This window comes from Rutilus rutilus (assembly GCF_951802725.1).
Source record: "Rutilus rutilus genome assembly, chromosome: 23".
Taxonomy (NCBI): domain Eukaryota; kingdom Metazoa; phylum Chordata; class Actinopteri; order Cypriniformes; family Leuciscidae; genus Rutilus; species Rutilus rutilus.
The window spans coordinates 15,098,214-15,119,241 of NC_140233.1; the positions used below are offsets into that span (position 1 = coordinate 15,098,214).

At 35.6% G+C, this 21,028-nt stretch overlaps 1 protein-coding gene across 1 annotated transcript in view; it reads right to left on the reverse strand.

Annotated features, from left to right (window-relative positions):
- magi2b (membrane associated guanylate kinase, WW and PDZ domain containing 2b) overlaps positions 1-21,028 on the reverse strand; it is a gene marked incomplete at its 3' end in the record, with an annotated part of 85,795 nt that overhangs the window by 33,917 nt on the left and 30,850 nt on the right. Inside the window, exons 3-5 of the mRNA XM_084397647.1 lie at positions 5,480-5,599; positions 4,063-4,278; positions 2,931-3,150 (exon numbers count right to left, since the gene is read on the reverse strand). Coding sequence (XP_084253773.1) covers positions 2,931-3,150; positions 4,063-4,278; positions 5,480-5,599 — 556 coding nt within the window. The remainder of the gene's footprint in view (positions 1-2,930; positions 3,151-4,062; positions 4,279-5,479; positions 5,600-21,028) is intronic.

The following is a 21,028-nucleotide window of genomic DNA, read 5'->3' on the forward strand; positions in this document are numbered from 1 at the left end:
GTTTTCCAGTTAAAACAATGACAATCAATAGTTTTAATAAGTCCCTCGTTTCTCATTAAGGACAGATGGAGGGAGGGGAACATCTTTCTCTCACTCTTAAGACCGGTCTTCCCTCTGCTACTCTGGCAGATTCAGTTTTATGGTGATCCATTCATCATCATGATGATTCATGATGGTAACTGAAGTTGTAACTGAAGATGGTAACTTAAGATTCAATGATTGGTTGGCATCATCACAAAAAAATTATATAAAGACTTGTTCTTTAAAAAAAATACTGCTTTTTATGACAAATTATTGTCATATTTTGGTTTATATAAATAAAAAACCTTCCATGTAGCACTCATCATTTTAAACAGAATTGTCTGTTTAGTTAAAAAATAATAATAATAATAATAATAATAATAATAATTCATATTTATATCATTATAGAATTCACATAAAAAAGAATTTGTTATATATTAAAAATCTGTTAATTTCAGAGGCAAGTCCTTAAAGTAAATTCATTCAAAAGATATAACTAACATAACATAAAATATATAACTAAAATGTATAATTTTAGCCAGCGCCAGCTGCTGGATTTCATCTGAGGATAAGCTTTTTTCTTCTTTTCTTTTTTGTTGCAAAAACAACCCTAAATTCCCTAAATATTAAATATATGCTCATATATAATTACTATTTAAAAATTCAACTCTGAGAGAAATGTTAATTTTCTAGTATGTTTAGCATTCATGTAACTAGCTTTTCTATGTCTATATTCACCCTAGTGAAAAATATATATACTAAAATGTATTTGAAATACATTTATTTAAGTATACTACAAATACATTTACATAATTATGTACTTAATATAAATACCCCTGCAATTGTACTTTTGGTATACTAAACTGGTATACTTAAAGTCTGCTTAAATGGAACCACTAATTTTGTACTTAATGCACTTTAATTTGCTGCAGTCCAACTAAATATATACTTAAGTATACTTGATTGGAACTATTGCAAGTATACTTAAGGTACACTTGCATTTAAAGACTGATATTATACAGAGATCATACAATCCTAATTAATAAGGATATTAAAACACATTTTAGGCTTAATATTAAGAAATAATATAGAAATACTCTAAATAAAGTTTAATTATAATTTTATATCAGTAAATCTTAAAGGGTTAGTTCACCCAAAAATGAAAATTCTGTCAGTAATTACTCACCCTCATGTTGTTCCAACCCCGTAAGACTTTCGTTCATCTTCGGAACACAAATTAAGATATTTTTGATTAAATCTGATAGCTGGATCACTCCTCCATCGGCTTCTAAGACACTATAACTTGCTGGCCCAGAAAATATATTAAAGACATCGTTAATATAGTCCAAGTGACTACAGTGTCTCAATCTTAAGTATATCAAGCGACGAGAATACTTTTTGTGCGCAAAAAACACACAAAAATAACGACTTTATTCCACTATTCATTTCCTTCTCTCTGGGCCTCGAGTTTTTTCACGTAGTGTAATAGCGCAGCGCGTCTGTGTTACATGTCACCACGTAGGCTCACTATTGGGCGACGCTGGTCATGTGTGTGATACGTGGTGACGTGCAACACAGACGCGCTGCGCAAAAACACTACGTGAACTAACTCGAGGCCCAGATAGAAGGAAATGAATAGTGGAATAAAGTCGTTATTTTTGTTTGTTTTTGAGCACAAAAAGTATTCTCGTCGCTTGATATACTTAAGATTGAGCCACTGTAGTCACTTGGACTATATTAACGATCTCTTTAATACATTTTCTGGGCCAGCAAGTTATAGTGTCTTAGAAGCCTATGGAGGAGTGAGCCAGCTCTCAGATTTAATCAAAAATATCTTAATTTGTGTTCCGAAGATGAATGAAGGTCTTACGGGGTTGGAACAACATGAGGGTGAGTAATTACTGACAGAATTTTCATTTTTGGGTGAACTAACCCTTTAAGACTGCTCTGATCGGATTTCGCATGGTTTATGTGACTTTCTCATGCCAAGTAAAACGTAAACGTCAGAAGCTGTTATAGGAAACATACTGAAAGTCGCTGCAGAAACAAGGTTGTGTGGTTGCAAAGTGCCGTTTTGATGTGACTTTAGATGTGAATGGCCGCTTATTGACATGACACAGCACTGGCTTAAGTTACCTCTCAAAAGTAGCCTTTTTTTTTTCAAATTGTTTGAATGAAAATATCCACTTCTTCCAGCGCTGTTTGTTCTCAGTGTTCTTAAGTAGCCTATCTTATTATTATCTTATTATTAATTCACGAATGATTGGCATCGCTGGTTCAGTCGACAGAAATATGGGACACATAATAACCGCTGAAACATCCACAGGGAAAGTGTTTCCCCCCCAGTAAGCAATATTGCGTTAAAAGACGTCTAAATAGCCGTCCAAACACAGCCCTGACGGCTAGGCTAAAGCAAGGCAAAATTTGAAGACGTCTAACCATAGCCCTAGAATAGACGCACAGGCTACGCATAGAACATGTCAAAGAAATGAAACCAAACACCTTGTAATCACTGTTGACTGGAATATCATACATCTCGCAAGTTATTTTGACAAAAATGACATGTAACCAAATTCAAGGTTATTTGGGCTAGAAGTGGGTTATTCATAGCTGGACTAATACCTGGTCTATAGTTAACCTAGACGGTGAAATGACAGCTATTGCTTGCTGGGTCAGGTCTGTCGGAGCGCTCATGTGTAGGCGCCGCTGATTTAAGTGTATAAAGTCCTACAAATCATTTCCAAAATGCAGTCAACTGAACTGCATTACACTGAGTGAGCTCAACACGGCACACATAAATAATTCAGACATCCGTAACAATCTGTAAAAGAGGACCGTGCAACAGGTAGCGCTCCATATGTTCACGCCTCTTTCATTATGAAGTGTGCTTTGAAGTGCACTTCACTCACTCTATGAAGTAAACTTCTCCTTTTTCAGTGTAGGCCATCTCCCAGTTGTCTGGCAAAGGGCCCAGGTCGTCATTCTCCTGGGAGTCTTGTGGAGACTTGGGAGCGTCTACTTCTTCCTCCTGGGCATCTGTGGCGGTGAGGGTGGGGGTCTCAGGTGGGCATGGCTGGACGGGCACGTCTCCAGAAGCGTCGGTGCTCTTGTCCTCGTGTTCGCTGGATTCTTTGAGGTAAACAAAAGGAATCAGTGTCAAGCCTGACCTTCCGACTGAGACTTATTTGACTGTAGATTTTTAGAAAAGGATGGTACAAAGAGATACTGTTACATAAGTAATGATTAGAACTGTCAAAGTCATATTACATTTTTTTGACAGCACGAACACATTTATTAAATTTATAAAATGAAGACAGATGTTTTAATAGTGAACGATCCGAATGAGTCTCAATGCGGCAATTTTTTTTTATCCAAATCCGGCTCCTCGAATAGATGAATCAAACCTTTGTGAAAAAGAAGTGTGCTTGATTGTATTGAATGTGTGTTGTGTACTTCAAACCTTAAAAGTATATATAAAAAAACCTTGCAGATAACATATTAATAAAAATAAAAGGCCATTTGCACTTTCATGATTGTGTTTCTTAACACACTTAAGTGCACTTTTAAAAAGCACTTATTTTGATGTGCTAACTAACATATTAAGCATGATTATAATTTCAACTGTAGTGCGTTCATCGATGAATCTGATTGGTTGACGAACGTTCCAAGGTGTGTAATCATTTTCAGGGAATTAAAGTAGTTCCAGGCAGGTCTTGACCGCATTACAGTTTCATATCACTTCGCCAAATGATTTTCAAAGGTCCTTACAGACTACAACAACAAAATAATTTTCCATATATTCAAATGTTCTAATGAAAACAACAACTACAGAAAAATGGCACCAGCCCAATAATTAAAAGCCTCGTTTGCTCTGTATATTTTGAAACCTCATCTTTGAGTTACGAACAACAGAATAGTTTAAATAATGCTCCAGACTCTCATCTGAAATGTCTTTCATTAGAAATGAGTCGCACAACTATGAAGCCCGCATTCATAATTGACCCATTCGAAACTATCTGGGTAACAGTGGTAGTTTGTAACCTGGTGTGATGACGATGCCGTTGCCATTGACGACGGGGCTCTCTTCCTCCTCCTCTTCTGGTGGCTCAATGCTGTCCTTCTCCATGTTGCTGACGGACTTGTTTCTCTTCCTTTTTCCCTCTGCACTGGGTCGGGCACCGGGCAAGAGTTGGTCCGTCACATTAAACAGCATCTGCGTGGGTTCGGCAGGAGGCTTTGGCGTGCCATAGAAGTTATCTAGAAACGACAACAACACATTTTTGGGACTTAAATGCTTCCACAGCTACTTGGCATGCAAAAAGGTGAAGTCAGACTTTTCAAGTAACTTTTCAATCATGTTTTTTCATGAACTTTGCTGGAGTTCTTTTTTTCTGTGATGTTTGCCATTACGGCACCCTTGTGCACTGGCGACTCAATAATTTCATTCAAGATTGAAAAGAAATCATGTGTATCCAAGGAAATCTGTTTAATGATTAAAAACTGAGCTCCTGTGCGGGTACGGCACAGGCTTTATGAATTCATTTGCAAGACTTCAGGGACAGAAACAGAAGAGGTGAAGTTAATAGATTCATTTACATTACAGCCTGTGACCCAGAATCATTGACTGGGAGTGAGTTAACTTAAAGGGTTAGTTCGCCCCAAAAATGAAAATTCTGTCATTAATGAATCACCCTCATGTCGTTCCAAATCCGTAAGACTTTCGTTGATCTTCGGAACACAAATGAAGATCTCTTTAATTAAATCTGAGAGCTTTCTGTCCCTACATTGACAGTCTAAGCAACTACCACTTTCAAGTCCCAGAAAGGTAGTAAAGACATCATTAAAATAACCCATGTGACCTCAGTGGTTTAACCTCAGTTTTATGACCTGAAATCACCTCAAACAAGACTATATGAATCCTATGAAATCAATATACCCACAGTTTTATTTCTATATTCATTTTTATTGTGTTGACATGAACCATGATTTGATAATAGCTATTGCTAGTCACAGGAAGATGGTATTTTCTCATTCTAAAGAGCATTTGATTGGACAAATATATGGATATGCAAAATTTTGGTCCATTTCTTCAGAAGTCAAATATCAAATTTGAATATTTGTATATAAAAAGTGTATATAAAGTTATTCTCAAAGTGCCAGACTGAAGCTGTTATGATGCTGTGCCTCACAGAATCATGGGAAGGATCTCCTCTCCTCATAAAGGGAAAAGAAACCTGCATCTGAAAGTAGTCCACACACCTCAGTCGGTCCTCAAGAGACCAAACTGCACTAGATCTGATTACCTTTGCTCAATGTCAAAGACTTTTTTGCTGTAAAATCAAGCAAAATCAAGCCAATTTAAGAAAATTCATATTCCTGGCTGTTATGGCGGGTTTTTTTATTTCAAGAGGTAATGGTTTATGGAGATGTGGGAGGTTTAACGGTGAATTTCACTTACCTTCGTACGTTCCACTTTCTAACAAGGCCCCACTTTTCTCTAATTCCATAAACCGCTCAACGCTCACAAAATTGTAGTCCACACCTGGGACCTCCCCCTCTTTGGGCTGTCTCGTCGTGCCTGGGGACAAAACAACACGTACTTTATCACATCTGTCAGAATGCTGGTAAAAGACAATCATAATCCTATAGCATGGTATTCAACCAAGTAGATTTTATTTTAATTATTGGTTTATTTAAATAGGACAGTACAAAAAAGCATGATCCCTGCAAAAGCGCTGGAAATATACATTGTACTTAAGGAATATAATATATGCTATTTGCATATTTTTGATGCAAGATGTAAAATACAATAAAAATGAAGTTGTTTGACAATTATGATATATAATTATTCAAAGTAATAAACAGCAATATTTATCTGCATATTTTAACTAAAATATTTTAATATACAAAAACTGCAACAGAAATCTCAGTGAATTCTTATTTTCAAATTCAAAAAGTTTTTAAATCAAATTTGAAAGGATTCACTGAAATGGACAGTTTGAGTTTATTCACAGAAATGAATCAGACTTGTTATTATCTTCTGAAGTTTAAAGAAAGTTAATAGACAAATACAAAAGTCAGTAAGATTTTTTTGACAAAAAATAAAGTTTTATTCATTGAAGCATTAAATTGATCAAAAGTGGCAATACATATGTTTATATTACAAAATATTTGTAAATAAATGATTCATCAAAGAAACCAGAAAATCCCCCCAAAAAACTGTTTTAAAAGAAATGTTTCTTAAAATATATATATATATAATTCATATCTTTTTTATCAAATAAATGCAGCTTGGTGAGCATATAAAACTTCTTTTAAAAACATTTTTCAAATATCTTACGGACCACAAATATATAGGTCCTCCAAAAACTTTCTGGTACTTTTTTTGAAAGGATCAGCATTAATAATGCAGTCATACAATAAGCAGAACTAATAATGACAAACAGTCAGGTCAAATAAATTAAGCAATAAAGTAACTCTGAAAACTCAAGTGTCGTTTCCAAGTTCCATATTGACTGTTTATGTAAATTCGCCACATAATTAATGCATTAACTGAGGCTGAGTCTTCTGAGGGTAATCAAACATTCTTAAGAAATCAGGAACTGGGGATTTGCAAGACACATACTTAGCAACGATATCATAATCCAGTCCCTTGAGCTCTAAACCAAATCGTCTCTGATTTCCCAAAAATCTCACTCTGAAGGGGAAAAAATAAATAAATCAAGCTTTTGGCTTGTGAACTTCACCACAAGAGAAACAGTGTATCCCTGCTGTTTGCTTCTACATGTTGCCTTTAATGACCTTCCAATCATGCCAAAGCAATGACCAATGATCAGGTGAAACAGACATTTATTACTCAATGCCAAGGGGAAAACACTTACAACACGTGAGCCATTAAAATATGAAGCTGACTCATTTAGAAAAGCCATTTCATGTTTCTGTGAAAAACATTAGGGTAGCCTTATTTAATTTAGCATTCTTATTAATTCAGGCAATTCAAAGGACAATTTAAGATTGATCAAGTGAGTGATTTTACTTCAAAACACGAGCACAGATGTAATGGATGGGTCATCGGATCAGCCTAATGATCCTAATCAATAATAACAGTCAGCTTGTAACCAAAGAGACATGAAATTAATATGAGATGCTGCTGAGAGAATCATCAGCTTTATGTCAACCTTTATATATCATTTCAGCTCAGAATGTTGTTGGCTGTATTCATTATTCTGTGTTCTTGTTATCTGTCATCTTACCTGACAATTCCATCTGTGGGTTAGTACTTCTTTAATGAGCAGAATTAAATGATCCATATTTAAAGTAACATTTTATCAACATAGTGCCATTAGATCCATCATAAACCCAATGCGATGCCTCTCACAACAGTTCTTTGCCAAATTAGCAGATAAACAGATGACAAACAGTTATCTTTAAATTACCATAGAGCTTAATCGGGACCTTGACAGGAATGAAAACGAGGCTGAGAGGGATAGAGGTACAGTGTGTTCAATGGATCCTAATGTTGTTTAACAACAAGCCCGATTGTTCAGATGACAAAAAAGCCAGTTTTGAAAGTGAGTTGTGAAAATTAAGTGACCTAGGACTTTTATACAATGCTTGTAAAGACTTGGTCCCAATTCAGAGGCTGCATTCTTCCAATGACGCAGAAGGTCAAACCAATTTATATTCAACTGTCTGAAAACAATACAGGGTTCACAACCTATCTAAAGTTCACCTTGGCCCATTTCTGTACATAATAAAGAGAATAAACTATACAAAAACGCCTTCACCAGCACGCAATGAATCTTGGGATTGGCTAGGCTGCGAAGGATCCACTCGTTCTATTCGAATGCACATTCGAAATGATGCATTCGGCCTTTGAACGCAGCCCTCGAAGGGTGCAGCCTCTGATTTGGGACGCAGCCTTGTTTTCATCCGTGTTGCATTCAATATGACGCCTAACAGCAAAGTTACTCAATCGTCCCACCAAGGTTTGGATTCTAAAGCCAGCTAAAACTCATCCAATATAAGAAAACTGTTAGCCAGACATTATCAGCTAATAACAGGACTGCAGAGACTCAGCCAGTCAAACAGAAGCTAAACATCTGCTGAGATAAAGCATTATCATTCATATATAACAACAATGGTCCAATCAGAAATCATTCTGGCTATTATTGCCATACAATTGCTGAACTGACTCCACCACAATGAATCAAACGGTCAGGAACAAATTTTATACATGCCCAGACATAATTTTCATTATAATTTCATAATCATAACTAAACAAAATAAAGCACGTGCTAAAGGAGGTTTCTGGACACATTTTGAAATAAGAATTTGGTCATATCGCCCACCCCTACTAATGCAGATTGATTGATGGGGTTGGAAGGGGCGAGTAGCGGGAGCCAACTTTCTGTTGACCCATGTCTTCATATGCCTTATCAAAATAAAATCGAAAGCACGTTAAGGCCATCAATCATCTTTTTGATGGAAATGACGACCGAGTGCGAACGAGTCACGAAGGCTAATATGCTGGTTTATATTGATTTTATTTTCAGGATCAGGCAATTACATGAGCCAGATCTGAACTCCGATCGACCAGACAAGCAGCACCCGCTGTACCCGCTGGGTCATGTCACCGACTGAAGCAGATTTTTAAAATGAGTCCCAAGAGATTTTGAGCTTCTATGTATTTGCTTATATAACATGGAAAGCTTTCAAGCCAGTGCTGATAAAAGCATTTGCCTATATCTGTCAGGTTCTTCAGGCACACTTAACACATTTCCACCATGAAGAAAAGAAAGCTCATTTCAGATTCAGAAGACAGATATGCATTACCTTGTATCTGGAAATCAAAGGCTACTGGAGTGTATTTCCCGGCTAGTGTGAGCTCTTTAAACAAGAAAAGTCCATTTTGATTTTGGGGCTAAAATGACAGCCCATATGTGCTGCTTGGAGAGGCCAAGGTACCACTGAATTATGAAAGTAAGACAAAACTAATATATTTTTTAAGTGAGAGAGAGATTGGGAAATGAGAGACAAGTACATCACGCACAGCTTATGTAATATGCAGACAGGAATGGCACATTGTGGTCTAGAACATTTAAATATTCAAGGATATTCACCTGAACATCATTTCACCAGCGATAAGCCTAAATATAGTACCTGAGAATCCTTTTACAAATTCAGTGGCTCCCCTGAGATGACGGCCTAATGCTGAAGATATTTTGTGCGTAATCTGTACAAACCAAGAGGCCTTTTTTTAAATGTCACATATTGTACCATTTTAATATTATTTAAATACAATTAATAATCATAAACAACCACCCCATACACAAAAGAATTATATTTGAAATATATTTTCTGGATATGTTTTGGAATATATGCAAATATTTGAAATTGGCCCAATAAATATATTTCATACTTATATTTCATATATTTTTGTTATATTTCAGAATATATTTCAATGTATTTGGAATATATGCCACATATATTTTTGACACTTTTGGGGACCCGTACAGAAAAAAATACATTGAAATATATTCTGAAATATAACAAAAATATATGAAATATAAGTATGAAATATATTTATTGGGCCAATTTCAAATATTTGCATATATTCCAAAACATATCCAGAAAATATATTTCTTTTGTGTATGGGACATACTGTAGTACGGTAATAACTAAAAACACCTTACTAACCAAATAGCAACACCCTGGCAACCAGTTACAATGGCAGGGAACCGAATGGATGGATGGATGGATGGATGGATGGATGGATGGATGGATGGATGGATGGATGGATGGATGGATGGATGGATGGATGGATGGATGGATGGATGGATGGATGGATGGATGGATGGATGGATGGATGGATGGATGGATGGATGGATGGATGGATGGATGGATGGATGGATGGATGGATGGATGGATGGATGGATGGATGGATGGATGGATGGATGGATGGATGGATGGATGGATGGATGGATGGATGGATGGATGGATGGATGGATGGATGGATGGATGGATGGATGGATGGATGGATGGATGGATGGACGGACGGACGGACTTATTTAAGCTCAGACTTGGTTTCTCTTGTTTTTAGCATTAAATGCTAACAGCTAATTCCTGTTCCATGGATCAAAACTTTTGACAACAAATAAAGTTTAGCATAAGCCTAACATCGATTTATCACCGTAACTAAATTAACCAGTTCCATATGTACATATTCATCTGTGATATTACAAATATGTGAATCATCTCAAAAACGTAGAGGCCTCCATGGAGATATGATCTCAGGGTTCTGACAATGCGCTTTTTTATGTCCAGGGAATATAATCGCTGACCGAGTCAATTCAAGTGTGTGTGCTCAACGCAGATACTCGAGTCTGTCTGCTGACAAAGGCCTGAACATGACACTGAGGAAATTAAACGGAAGCATTGCTGATTTTCATGTGCATCATTAATATACATATTAATGTATATTGGGGGTGGGATCTAAGCATTTCATTACATAACCTGTTATTGTAATGACAAATAAACTACCTTGAACCTTGAACATAGCTTATTAATCAGATATAATTAATATACAGTTCTCGCCTCAGAATTAAACGGGGGCGGGGTTTCTTTCTACTGGAGCACAAATCTTGTGATCTAAAAATCAATTTTACAACATTTAGAAAACATTATGCAGACATTATGAATATATGCTAAGACAACTAGGTTTTATTCCCCAAAAAGTGTAAACACTGGGCATGTGCATATTTGATGTGAATATTTATGTACAGTATACATATGTATACATATGTATATATATTATATATTATATATATATATATATATATATATATATATATATATATATATATATATATATATATATATATATATATATATTACGTAATCGTGGCATCCATAATCATAATCGCGATTAGAAATTCGATTAATATATATATATATATATTAGGGCTGCACAATTAATCGAATTTCTAATCGCGATTACGATTATGGATGCCACGATTATATATATATATATATATATATATATATTTGGTTTTTTTTTTATTAAATAAATATATACATTTAAATCTAGTTGATTAATGATAAAGAACCTGTTTGAAAACTATAAATATTTTTCGCTTATTTCGTTTGGTGCTGCTGATCTGTCCCAGCTAATACATCTGTTCAGATGACTACCTGAAGAGCCCTGATTAAATCCATCCATGGGGTAAATCTGATTATAACAGGGCATAGAAACTGGCTTAGTCTCTCTCTCTCTCTCTCTCTCTCATGTGATTATGGTTGATTTGATTGTAAGAAATGATGAGAGAAAATTGTGTCCAGCCTTACCTGTTTTCATTTGTCTGCTTGATTACCTCTTTATATCATCTTCCCATGAAACCATCTCTATGTGAAACAGGTGCGAGCGTTTCACACTTACTGAAGCACTGCCGTCCTGTTCGAATACACTGTCAAAGCCAATCAAGTGCAAGCATTCAAAAGGCACCTCTGCCTCTCAGAGCACTGCTATGGCTTTACTCCACAGTCCTCAACCACGGCACCTCATTCTCAGCCTCTTGCTGTCTCGACTCATCTCCTCAGGAATTCTCCGCTTTCAAGTCGTCAGCGGCATCTCTTTGGATCACTTGGATTGCGAATGACATTCCCACCTGCTAAACAAAGCCCTGACAACAACTGATGCTCCAGACACACTCAGACAAGCCTTAGACAAGCCTTAGACAAGAATCATATAAACAGCAGCATGCAGAAACCATATTCACAACAATGATTTTTGATGCAGCAACAAGATATCTAAACCAAACACTCTTTCCCCAAACATCTATTTGCCATTAAGAGAAAACTTGCACAACAACTGTAAGCCATGAAAGTGCACACGCTAGTTAATTATTCAGAGTAAATGAGTGTTCTGTGGCAACCGCTTTTATTATGTAAAAAGAAAAACATTGATTTTTGCCTGAGGAACGTATACTGATATCTAAGTATATATATATCAGTAATTTATGTAATATAAATACTTTATTAATTATAACTATTATACTACTAATATAATAATATAATACACATACTAATATAATAATATAAATAATTAATTAAAATAATATACTGTACTACTGTGTGATGATGAAATAATTATTTATATTAATTAAGTATTATAATATGCATTATATATATATATATATATGAAGAGTTCAGATGCAAAAGCCTCTAAGTGCCATCTGAAATTTTCATCTAGAATGATCATTTTTATAAAGCTTGTATATTTAAGCTAAGTAATTTCACTTAAATGACAATTAATGGGTAATTTTCATTGCCATTTAAGTGAAATTATTGAACTTAAATATACGAGCTTGATAAAAATGATCATTCTAGAAGAAAATTTCAGATGGCACTTAGAGGCTTTTGCATCTGAACTCTTCATATATATATATATATATATATATATATATATATATATATATATATATATATATATATATATATATATACACATTGTGTGTGTGCTTAATTATATAGTTTTAACAAATCATTCAATATGAATACTTAATTAGTACTAGGTATTACTATTATATTATAACAATTATTATTGTTTATAACAAATTTTTTTATTTGAACTAATTGTTTATTTTATATAAATACTCAGAGATTTCATTATTACTCATTATTTTACTATCATCACCCGTTGAATAATAAAGATGTTATGTTAAAAAAAATTATATAAAAAGAAAATCCTGAATATTTTATAACTGAACTCTGAAAGGTGAAAACTAATAATTGAATTTTTAATGACAAAATGTGTGATTAAAATATTCACTGTGTAAATATACAAACATGTTAAACTGCAGCCACTAAAATGCAATAAAATTACTTTTTAATATACTTTTTTACTATTTATAAAAGACTTATAACTCAATAATATACATCTATATACAAGATTGACTCAACCAATGCCGTGAGTTTGGGAGGGCGGGGCTAAAATGTCACTGCCTTGCAAATAAATGTGTTAGTAGCTAATTTGAATGAACAACAGACCAAAGGATAAAAAACGACTGCCACACCAAACAGCAGAGAGATTTGAAAAGTGCTCAAGTTCAAGGTGTAAAAGGTAAGCTGGCAAACTAATGAAAGACTCGAGAGTTCAAATATATTTTTCAGTCATCACAAATGACTCTTGGGGGTTGAAGTTGGATGAAGGCTGACACCGAGGCCCTGCCCTTATATCCCATCTGTGAATGCGTTTGAGGGGTTGATGAGTGCCGGGGCTGAAGGGCTGAAATTTGCCTGTAATGGCCTGCAGCCTCACTGACACTCGTGACGGGGGGATCGTGTTCCCTCTAATCTGCGGTCAGTCCAACCTTGAAGCCCAGTGCTGCTCTGTGCGCTGAATCGCTAATGTTTCAATGGAGGTAAACAGCTCTCAGGGTGAATAGAGGTGAAGGGATATGTGAGATACGGGTGCCCTGAAGTGAACGAGCCTATATCGGACGACCCAGGGGATACGATACGGCCAGAAAACACGAGGCATTGCGTTTTTGAACATGATGCAGGAAACGGCCCTTCAACCATGGCTATACATTGCCGTGCATCCTTCTCAGTGATTAAATCAATGATTCATCACATCGTAGGTGAACCGTAATGGATTGAACGCCATTAAATGTCTTCGGAAACCAGGGCAAATAAGGTGATCCTTCACTTGAAGGAGGAAACATATATTTGACTGAAAAAACTCCCAATGAAGAAGCCACAAAAATATTATAATCATTATTATATAATATAATAAAATAATATCATAAAATTATGATATTATATTTTACATTGCTTTAAATCTTCAAAATAAGTTCAGCAATTTCCACTTTAGTTTTTTGTAAATTTTTTAAAGTCAGTTTAATGCAATTTAAGTTGAAATGACTTAAACATCCAAGTTAAATTTACGACAGCAACTTTTTTTAACGGTATATATATATATATATACACACACTCACCTAAAGGATTATTAGGAACACCTGTTCAATTTCTCATTAATGCATTTATCTAATCAACCAATCACATGGCAGTTGCTTCAATGCATTTAGGGGTGTGGTCCTGGTCAAAACAATCTCCTGAACTCCAAACTGAATGTCAGAATGGGAAAGAAAGGTGATTTAAGCAATTTTGAGCGTGGCATGGTTGTTGGTGCCAGACGGGCCGGTCTGAGTATTTCACAATCTGCTCAGTTACTGGGATTTTCACGCACAACCATTTCTAGGGTTTACAAAGAATGGTGTGAAAAGGGAAAAACATCCAGTATGCGGCAGTCCTGTGGGCGAAAATGCCTTGTTGATGCTAGAGGTCAGAGAAGAATGGGCCGACTGATTCAAGCTGATAGAAGAACAACTTTGACTGAAATAACCACTCGTTACAACCGAGGTATGCAGCAAAGCATTTGTGAAGCCACAACACACACAACCTTGAGGCGGATGGGCTACAACAGCAGAAGACCCCACCGGGTACCACTCATCTCCACTACAAATAGGAAAAAGAGGCTACAATTTGCACGAGCTCACCAAAATTGGACAGTTGAAGACTGGAAAAATGTTGCCTGGTCTGATGAGTCTCGATTTCTGTTGAGACATTCAGATGGTAGAGTCAGAATTTGGCGTAAACAGAATGAGAACATGGATCCATCATGCCTTGTTACCACTGTGCAGGCTGGTGGTGGTGGTGTAATGGTGTGGGGGATGTTTTCTTGGCACACTTTAGGCCCCTTAGTGCCAATTGGGCATCGTTTAAATGCCACGGCCTACCTGAGCATTGTTTCTGACCATGTCCGTCCCTTTATGACCACCATGTACCCATCCTCTGATGGCTACTTCCAGCAGGATAATGCACCATGTCACAAAGCTCGAATCATTTCAAATTGGTTCACTGTACTAAAATGACCCCCACAGTCACCAGATCTCAACCCAATAGAGCATCTTTGGGATGTGGTGGAACGGGAGCTTCGTGCCCTGGATGTGCATCCCACAAATCTCCATCAACTGCAAGATGCTATCCTATCAATATGGGCCAACATTTCTAAAGAATGCTTTCAGCACCTTGTTGAATCAATGCCACGTAGAATTAAGGCAGTTCTTAAGCCGAAAGGGGGTCAAACACAGTATTAGTATGGTGTTCCTAATAATCCTTTAGGTGAGTGTATAAATATATATATATATATATATATATATATATATATATATATATATATATATATATATATATTGTAGAAACAATCACTGTAGTAACTGGTATTTAATGGCATATAATGCATCCAGTGAAAAAAGGCATATATTAAAAAAAAATATCCTGGGATTTTACGATTCGATTGGATCAAGCGAAAATAATTAATCGGAAAATCAATACATTTACTCAACCCAAAATTGTTGACCTCACAAACCAGAGTTAAATGCCCTTTTTATTAGCTTTCACGTCCATCAGCACCGTCTTGTATAACTGATCTTCTCATGTGCTGACCTGTGAGAGAAGCGCTTGAAGGGGGGCAGGAAACAGAGAACGCTTCAGGAATATATTTGCGTCAGAGAAACAGCTCAACCTAGGGCTTTGAAACGGAGGGTCAGATGAGGCGGCGAGCTACTAACTGTGACTAACACTGTCATACTTTAAAGCATTTCATGATAACGCTGCACTGCAAAAAAAATCCTGTTCTTAAATCGTTATTTCTGTCTTGGTCTCCAGTGGGGGGAGGGGAAAATCACAGTAAGATTAAGATTAAGATTAAGACTTAATTAAAGACCCTGATATACTCCTGGCAAAGTTCGTTTTCATTCATCGCTTAGTGTAAAAAGAAGTTTGAAATACATGACCAGCGGTTTACTGTTAGCGAACACCCGACGCCGCCCACACTGCTGAGAGCGACGTTTAGATGAATATGGAAATATGTGCTGTGTGCTTTCCTCTCAATAACTAAATAAACAACAAAAATGACAGCGATGAGGAAACAGCAGTTAAGAAAACATTTGCTCAGTGGATATGTTTGTACGAGCTCTGCAATTCAGCACTCCAGTAAAGTCACATCACGTTTACTAATACAGCACTTTATACAACAGATTGCTTTAAAGCAGGTTTACAGGATTAAATATGTGTCAGTTTGTTTTCAATTAAAATTACAGCTTCAGTTCCTACTATAAAGCGACTCTCCGGTGCATTCATGTATTTACTCATGGATGTCTGACCTCAACAGACTGAACAGAAGAAATGAATCGGAGAAGATTTGCACGTCAAGGAAGGCGGAGCCTCAGAGCACACCTACCTATTACATCATCGCCACAGACCAATGGTAGTGCGAAGGTGTTTGACAGCCGAAAGTTCGCTTTGGCAAGCTGTTTCGAACTCCCGAAACAAACTCCAAACGAACTTTGCTTTAGCTAATCTTATTATCTTTTCACTTTTTCAACTTTAGTTTAGTGTGTAACGTTGCTGTTTGAGCATAAAAAAGATCTGCAAGGTTACAAAGCTCAAAGTCCACTCCAAATGGAGATTTTTTTTTAAAACAGAATCCACTTTCAAAGAACTACAACGAATGGCTCTTTGGACTACAACGCGATTTTCCCGGGCTTTATGAAGTCATAATGTTTCTCATTTAAATAATCAGAATACGCAAACAAAACAAAAACCGGACGAGGCCTGGTTGAGCTGCTGCTATGTCAAAGAGACGCTGTTTTTTCCGCAACTCATTTGTTTTACCTTCATAAGGCTAACGAACTTAGATTTATTTTAAACACTGTTCCTTATCTGTACACACAAAAGCTTCTCCTGAAATAGAGCAGTTTCCACTTTGTTGGGACAATCTGTTGTTTGAGGATCACATCGTTTTCTATTAACAGTTCTAATTATAATTTTTATGTTTTTTGCTACGCTCGCCTGCTAGCCAACATTGGTGTTGATGTAGTGTTTACTGTAGCTTTTGTAAGCTCGCACTTTTGTAAGGCAGTTCAGGAAAACTGTTCGCCCCTCAGGAAAATTAACCATGTTTTTGTGATCTATTACCGTTTGTATAACCATAGTTTTCCGACAAATATCATGATTAAATGGTGGATAACATCGTATCTATAATGTATGAGAAAAACATACCACTCTGAAACGTCCTGTGAAATCTGTGCTTGCAAAGTTCGTGCATGAAATCTGTTCTGGACGATCCTCTTGTTTGTTAACAGTAACATTGTCAGGGTCTTAATCGGGCTCGGATTGGACTGAAATGGCCGCCATCCATTATATTTACACTAGAGTAGATCGCAGTTTTGGAGGGGTGGGACATTTCCCGAACACACGCTAAGTGCTGCCAATCACAACACATTGGGCCAGCTAACCAATCACAGCACATTTTGTAATTCGGAATGAGGGGCTTGATCGAAACCGAAACTAAACGACTCGTTCGAGACAGACTGGGGAAAATTTGTGAAAAATATTGTGTTTTTTTTAACAATCAAGCATGAAAGCATATTCTAGAACACCCCAAAAACAAAATCAAGACTTCGTAAAAGGGTATAATAGGACCCCTTTAAAGCGAAGTCGAAGAGCGACATTTCAAACAAATATAATGCTATTTATAAGTAATGTTATTTTTGTTTTAAATTACGTAATTTTTGTTTGAAATGTCATTCTCTGATTTCACTAAGTTTTTTGTTTTTTTAAATAAGATTTTAACAGAATATATGTTAAAACATAAGGTTGTGTGTATATACATATGCACACAGCAACCTTATGTATTAACAAATAAATCATAAATAATGTTTCTTGAGCAGCAAATCAGCATATCAGAATGATTTCTAAAGGATCATGTGACACTGAACCCTGAGTAATAATGCTGAAAATTCTGCTTTGCATCACTGGAATTAATTGTAATATTATTTCAAAATTCTCTCTCTCTCTGGCATATTGTTTCAAAACTGACATCACAAACTTGTACACACACAAAAAAAACTCTGATTTCTTTCAAACCCATTCTATTTCACCTTTTATTCACCTCTCGTGCAACACAAGAATTTATAGTCTCCATCTCATATACGTTCGAAAAGGCGTAAATAATCCCAAACCTCAATGCCTTCATTTTGATTTATGCCTCGGCTGACCAGATCCAGCACCAGTGTCTATTGGCTGTATCGCAGAGTCCCATCACTAACTGAGTGCACTGCCTGCCTGCCATGAAGGATGAGGAGACTCATACATCAGGATGACGTCGGAGAGAGAGAGTCCCTGGTGGATTGAAAGGACATTTAAAGAATTTCATTCTGTCACCCAACAGAGACACAAGCCAGCGGGGTTCTGACGGCCTCGCTCGAGTTTGCATCGAAGAGCACTTGCATGGACTCAGATATCATTCTTGCAATGTTTAGGATGTCGCACCGTAACGCGATGCTTTATTACCTTGATTTCCCACATATGTATAAAGCGGCTCCTGTGACGACAGCTCAAAATGCTCTCAGTGTCTCAACAGTGAGTCATCTCATCTGTAAACAGCACGGATGTTATGCAATCGACTTTTGCCGGAAGCTGGAATCTCTGCAAACTTGAAAGTGGGCAAACAGGGCTTTTTTTGTTGTTGTTGCTAAGAAAATCCAACAAACTCCAGAAGTGCAGTGGGAGGGTTTCAGTTAAACATGTTTAAGCGAAAACAGTAGCAGAAGTACAACAGCAGGCTTACGACACAAAGCCATGTAACTGTGAGTCTATACAGAAAATAAAGTGATTTCCAGATTTCTACATTGAGTATTGACTACAAAATACCCATAAAGCATTTATCTAGAGTCGCCATTAAACCTGAGTGGTCATCGTGAAATTTAATTTACATGATGAGAGGAATCACATTGGCATCCAAATGATAATTATTCTACATATACAGAATACATATGGAGAAGATGACTAGAAGTGCCACTTCAACATAAAACAAAAGAATAAATTAATTCAAACATAAAAAGGTAAATACATAAAGGGACAAATTAATAGACATTTAAAAAAATATTGTTTTAAAATGTAGTTAAATATAACAATAAAAAAAGTCATAAATACATAGGTATTTCAAACTATTTAATTCATGTTTTATTTGTTTGTTTTAAAATTATTTGTTAAAAGACATTTAAAAAAAACGAAAAATTATTTAAATATGGATAAATATAACAATTTTATTCATTTGCAAAAAAAAAGGGATTTATTTACTAACGTTTGACTTTTGTTCATTAAATCACATTTTAAAATCTAGTTAATATAACAATAAAAAAACTTAAAATTACATAAATGTGTATTTAACTACATATTGAGAAATATTTAAATTTTAATATTTAAAATGTAGCTAAATATCACAATGAAATAATAAATTATTCATTTTTTATTAAAATTGACAAAGTAAAAAAATATATTTCATGCTTTATTTACTTGGCATTTTAAAAATGATTTTTTTCAATATTATTTTTAATTAACTTTTTAATTTGTATTAACTATTTTTTAACTATTTATTTATTTATTTAACTACACATTTTAAATTATTTAATTCATGTTTTATTTGTTAATTTATAAAAAAAAATTATTTTAAATGGCACTCCTAGTCCTACATAAACCCAAACATGTAGTTATAAACTGCTTAAATCAGTAAAGATTCAGTCTGACATCATTTATCGAACAATTGGTGACTTATTCGTTTGAATTCACTATTGCATATTGCATAAAAGCCATTACTTCAAAATACTGTGTACTGTACAACATTTTTATTTTTTCTAGTTCAGAGCAGATGTCTTCAATCTTCATTTTGCAATGTGTACGGCGAAGAATAACGATTGATTATTTGATTGGTCAGCTCAAACATCAAAAGACATCAGGCAGTAATGATACTCCGATTGCTACAATCACTCTTCTAGGATTAGCAGTGCAAACCAGACTGTCAATCAAACAGCTGGAGCCCATGAGCACATAAAAGCCGATCTGAGGAAACCAGCGGCAGAGGCAGAAAACTGCCTATGCTCTGTCATCCATTTTTTAGTACAACACGTTAAATAAACTCAGGCATGAACAGAATAATCAATATGACACACCAACACAAGATCTCTCCCATAATTGGGATGATGTCTATGCATAATCTGATGCTGTGGCACTTGGATTGGGTTGAATTAAATATAGGATTCATGATTCAGGTATATTGCATTTTGCTATTGAGATAACTGGGGAAAAATGTCCTAATTATCCTGAATCATATAGGAATATATATATACACACACACACACAAACACACTTAATGCACCCTTCCCGCCGTACATTACATACAGTTGATTGGTGACGAACATGATGCAGGGCAACAACTCACTGCTTAATGAAGCCTATAGAATGCAGTTAGAAAGCCCCTGAAATTCAAGACATTAAAGCAAAAATGCACCAGTATGAGTTTTTTCCTCACATGTATATCATATTATATAGTTAAATACCACACGAGTAACCAAGGCAATATCACACGAGTGCTGCTTTTGTCCTGAATATGAGTGCAGATGTGAAATTGATTTTACACAACAGTTCAATAAATAAAAAGCTAATATTGTGTAGATGTCTGTTAGTGTAGACAGTAGACACAATATTGTCTGTTTTTGCTCAATTTTGTCAATGAAAATATTAATTATAAAGCTACAGAAGAACTGTTGTGCACCTTCAAGCAACACTCAACAGTGTTTTATTTCTGAATAAATCCACATTTTGAACCAATCAAGCGAACCAATGATTCAATGGCCCATTCATAAAGAGAGCCATTTACTACGAATCAGCCATTTTAAAGAATCTAAGGAATCAATGACTCAATGAATCATTGACATACTCAATTAGACACGGACCATTTATAGTCGGTAAATGTTTATAGTATAGGTAACGTTTAATGTGTATATTGTCTATAGTCTAGCCTAAAAAAAGTGAACAAACTCACACCAGTCTTCTTTAAGCTATCCAAACACTTCCTTTTTTCTGTGAACATTTCCACAATCTT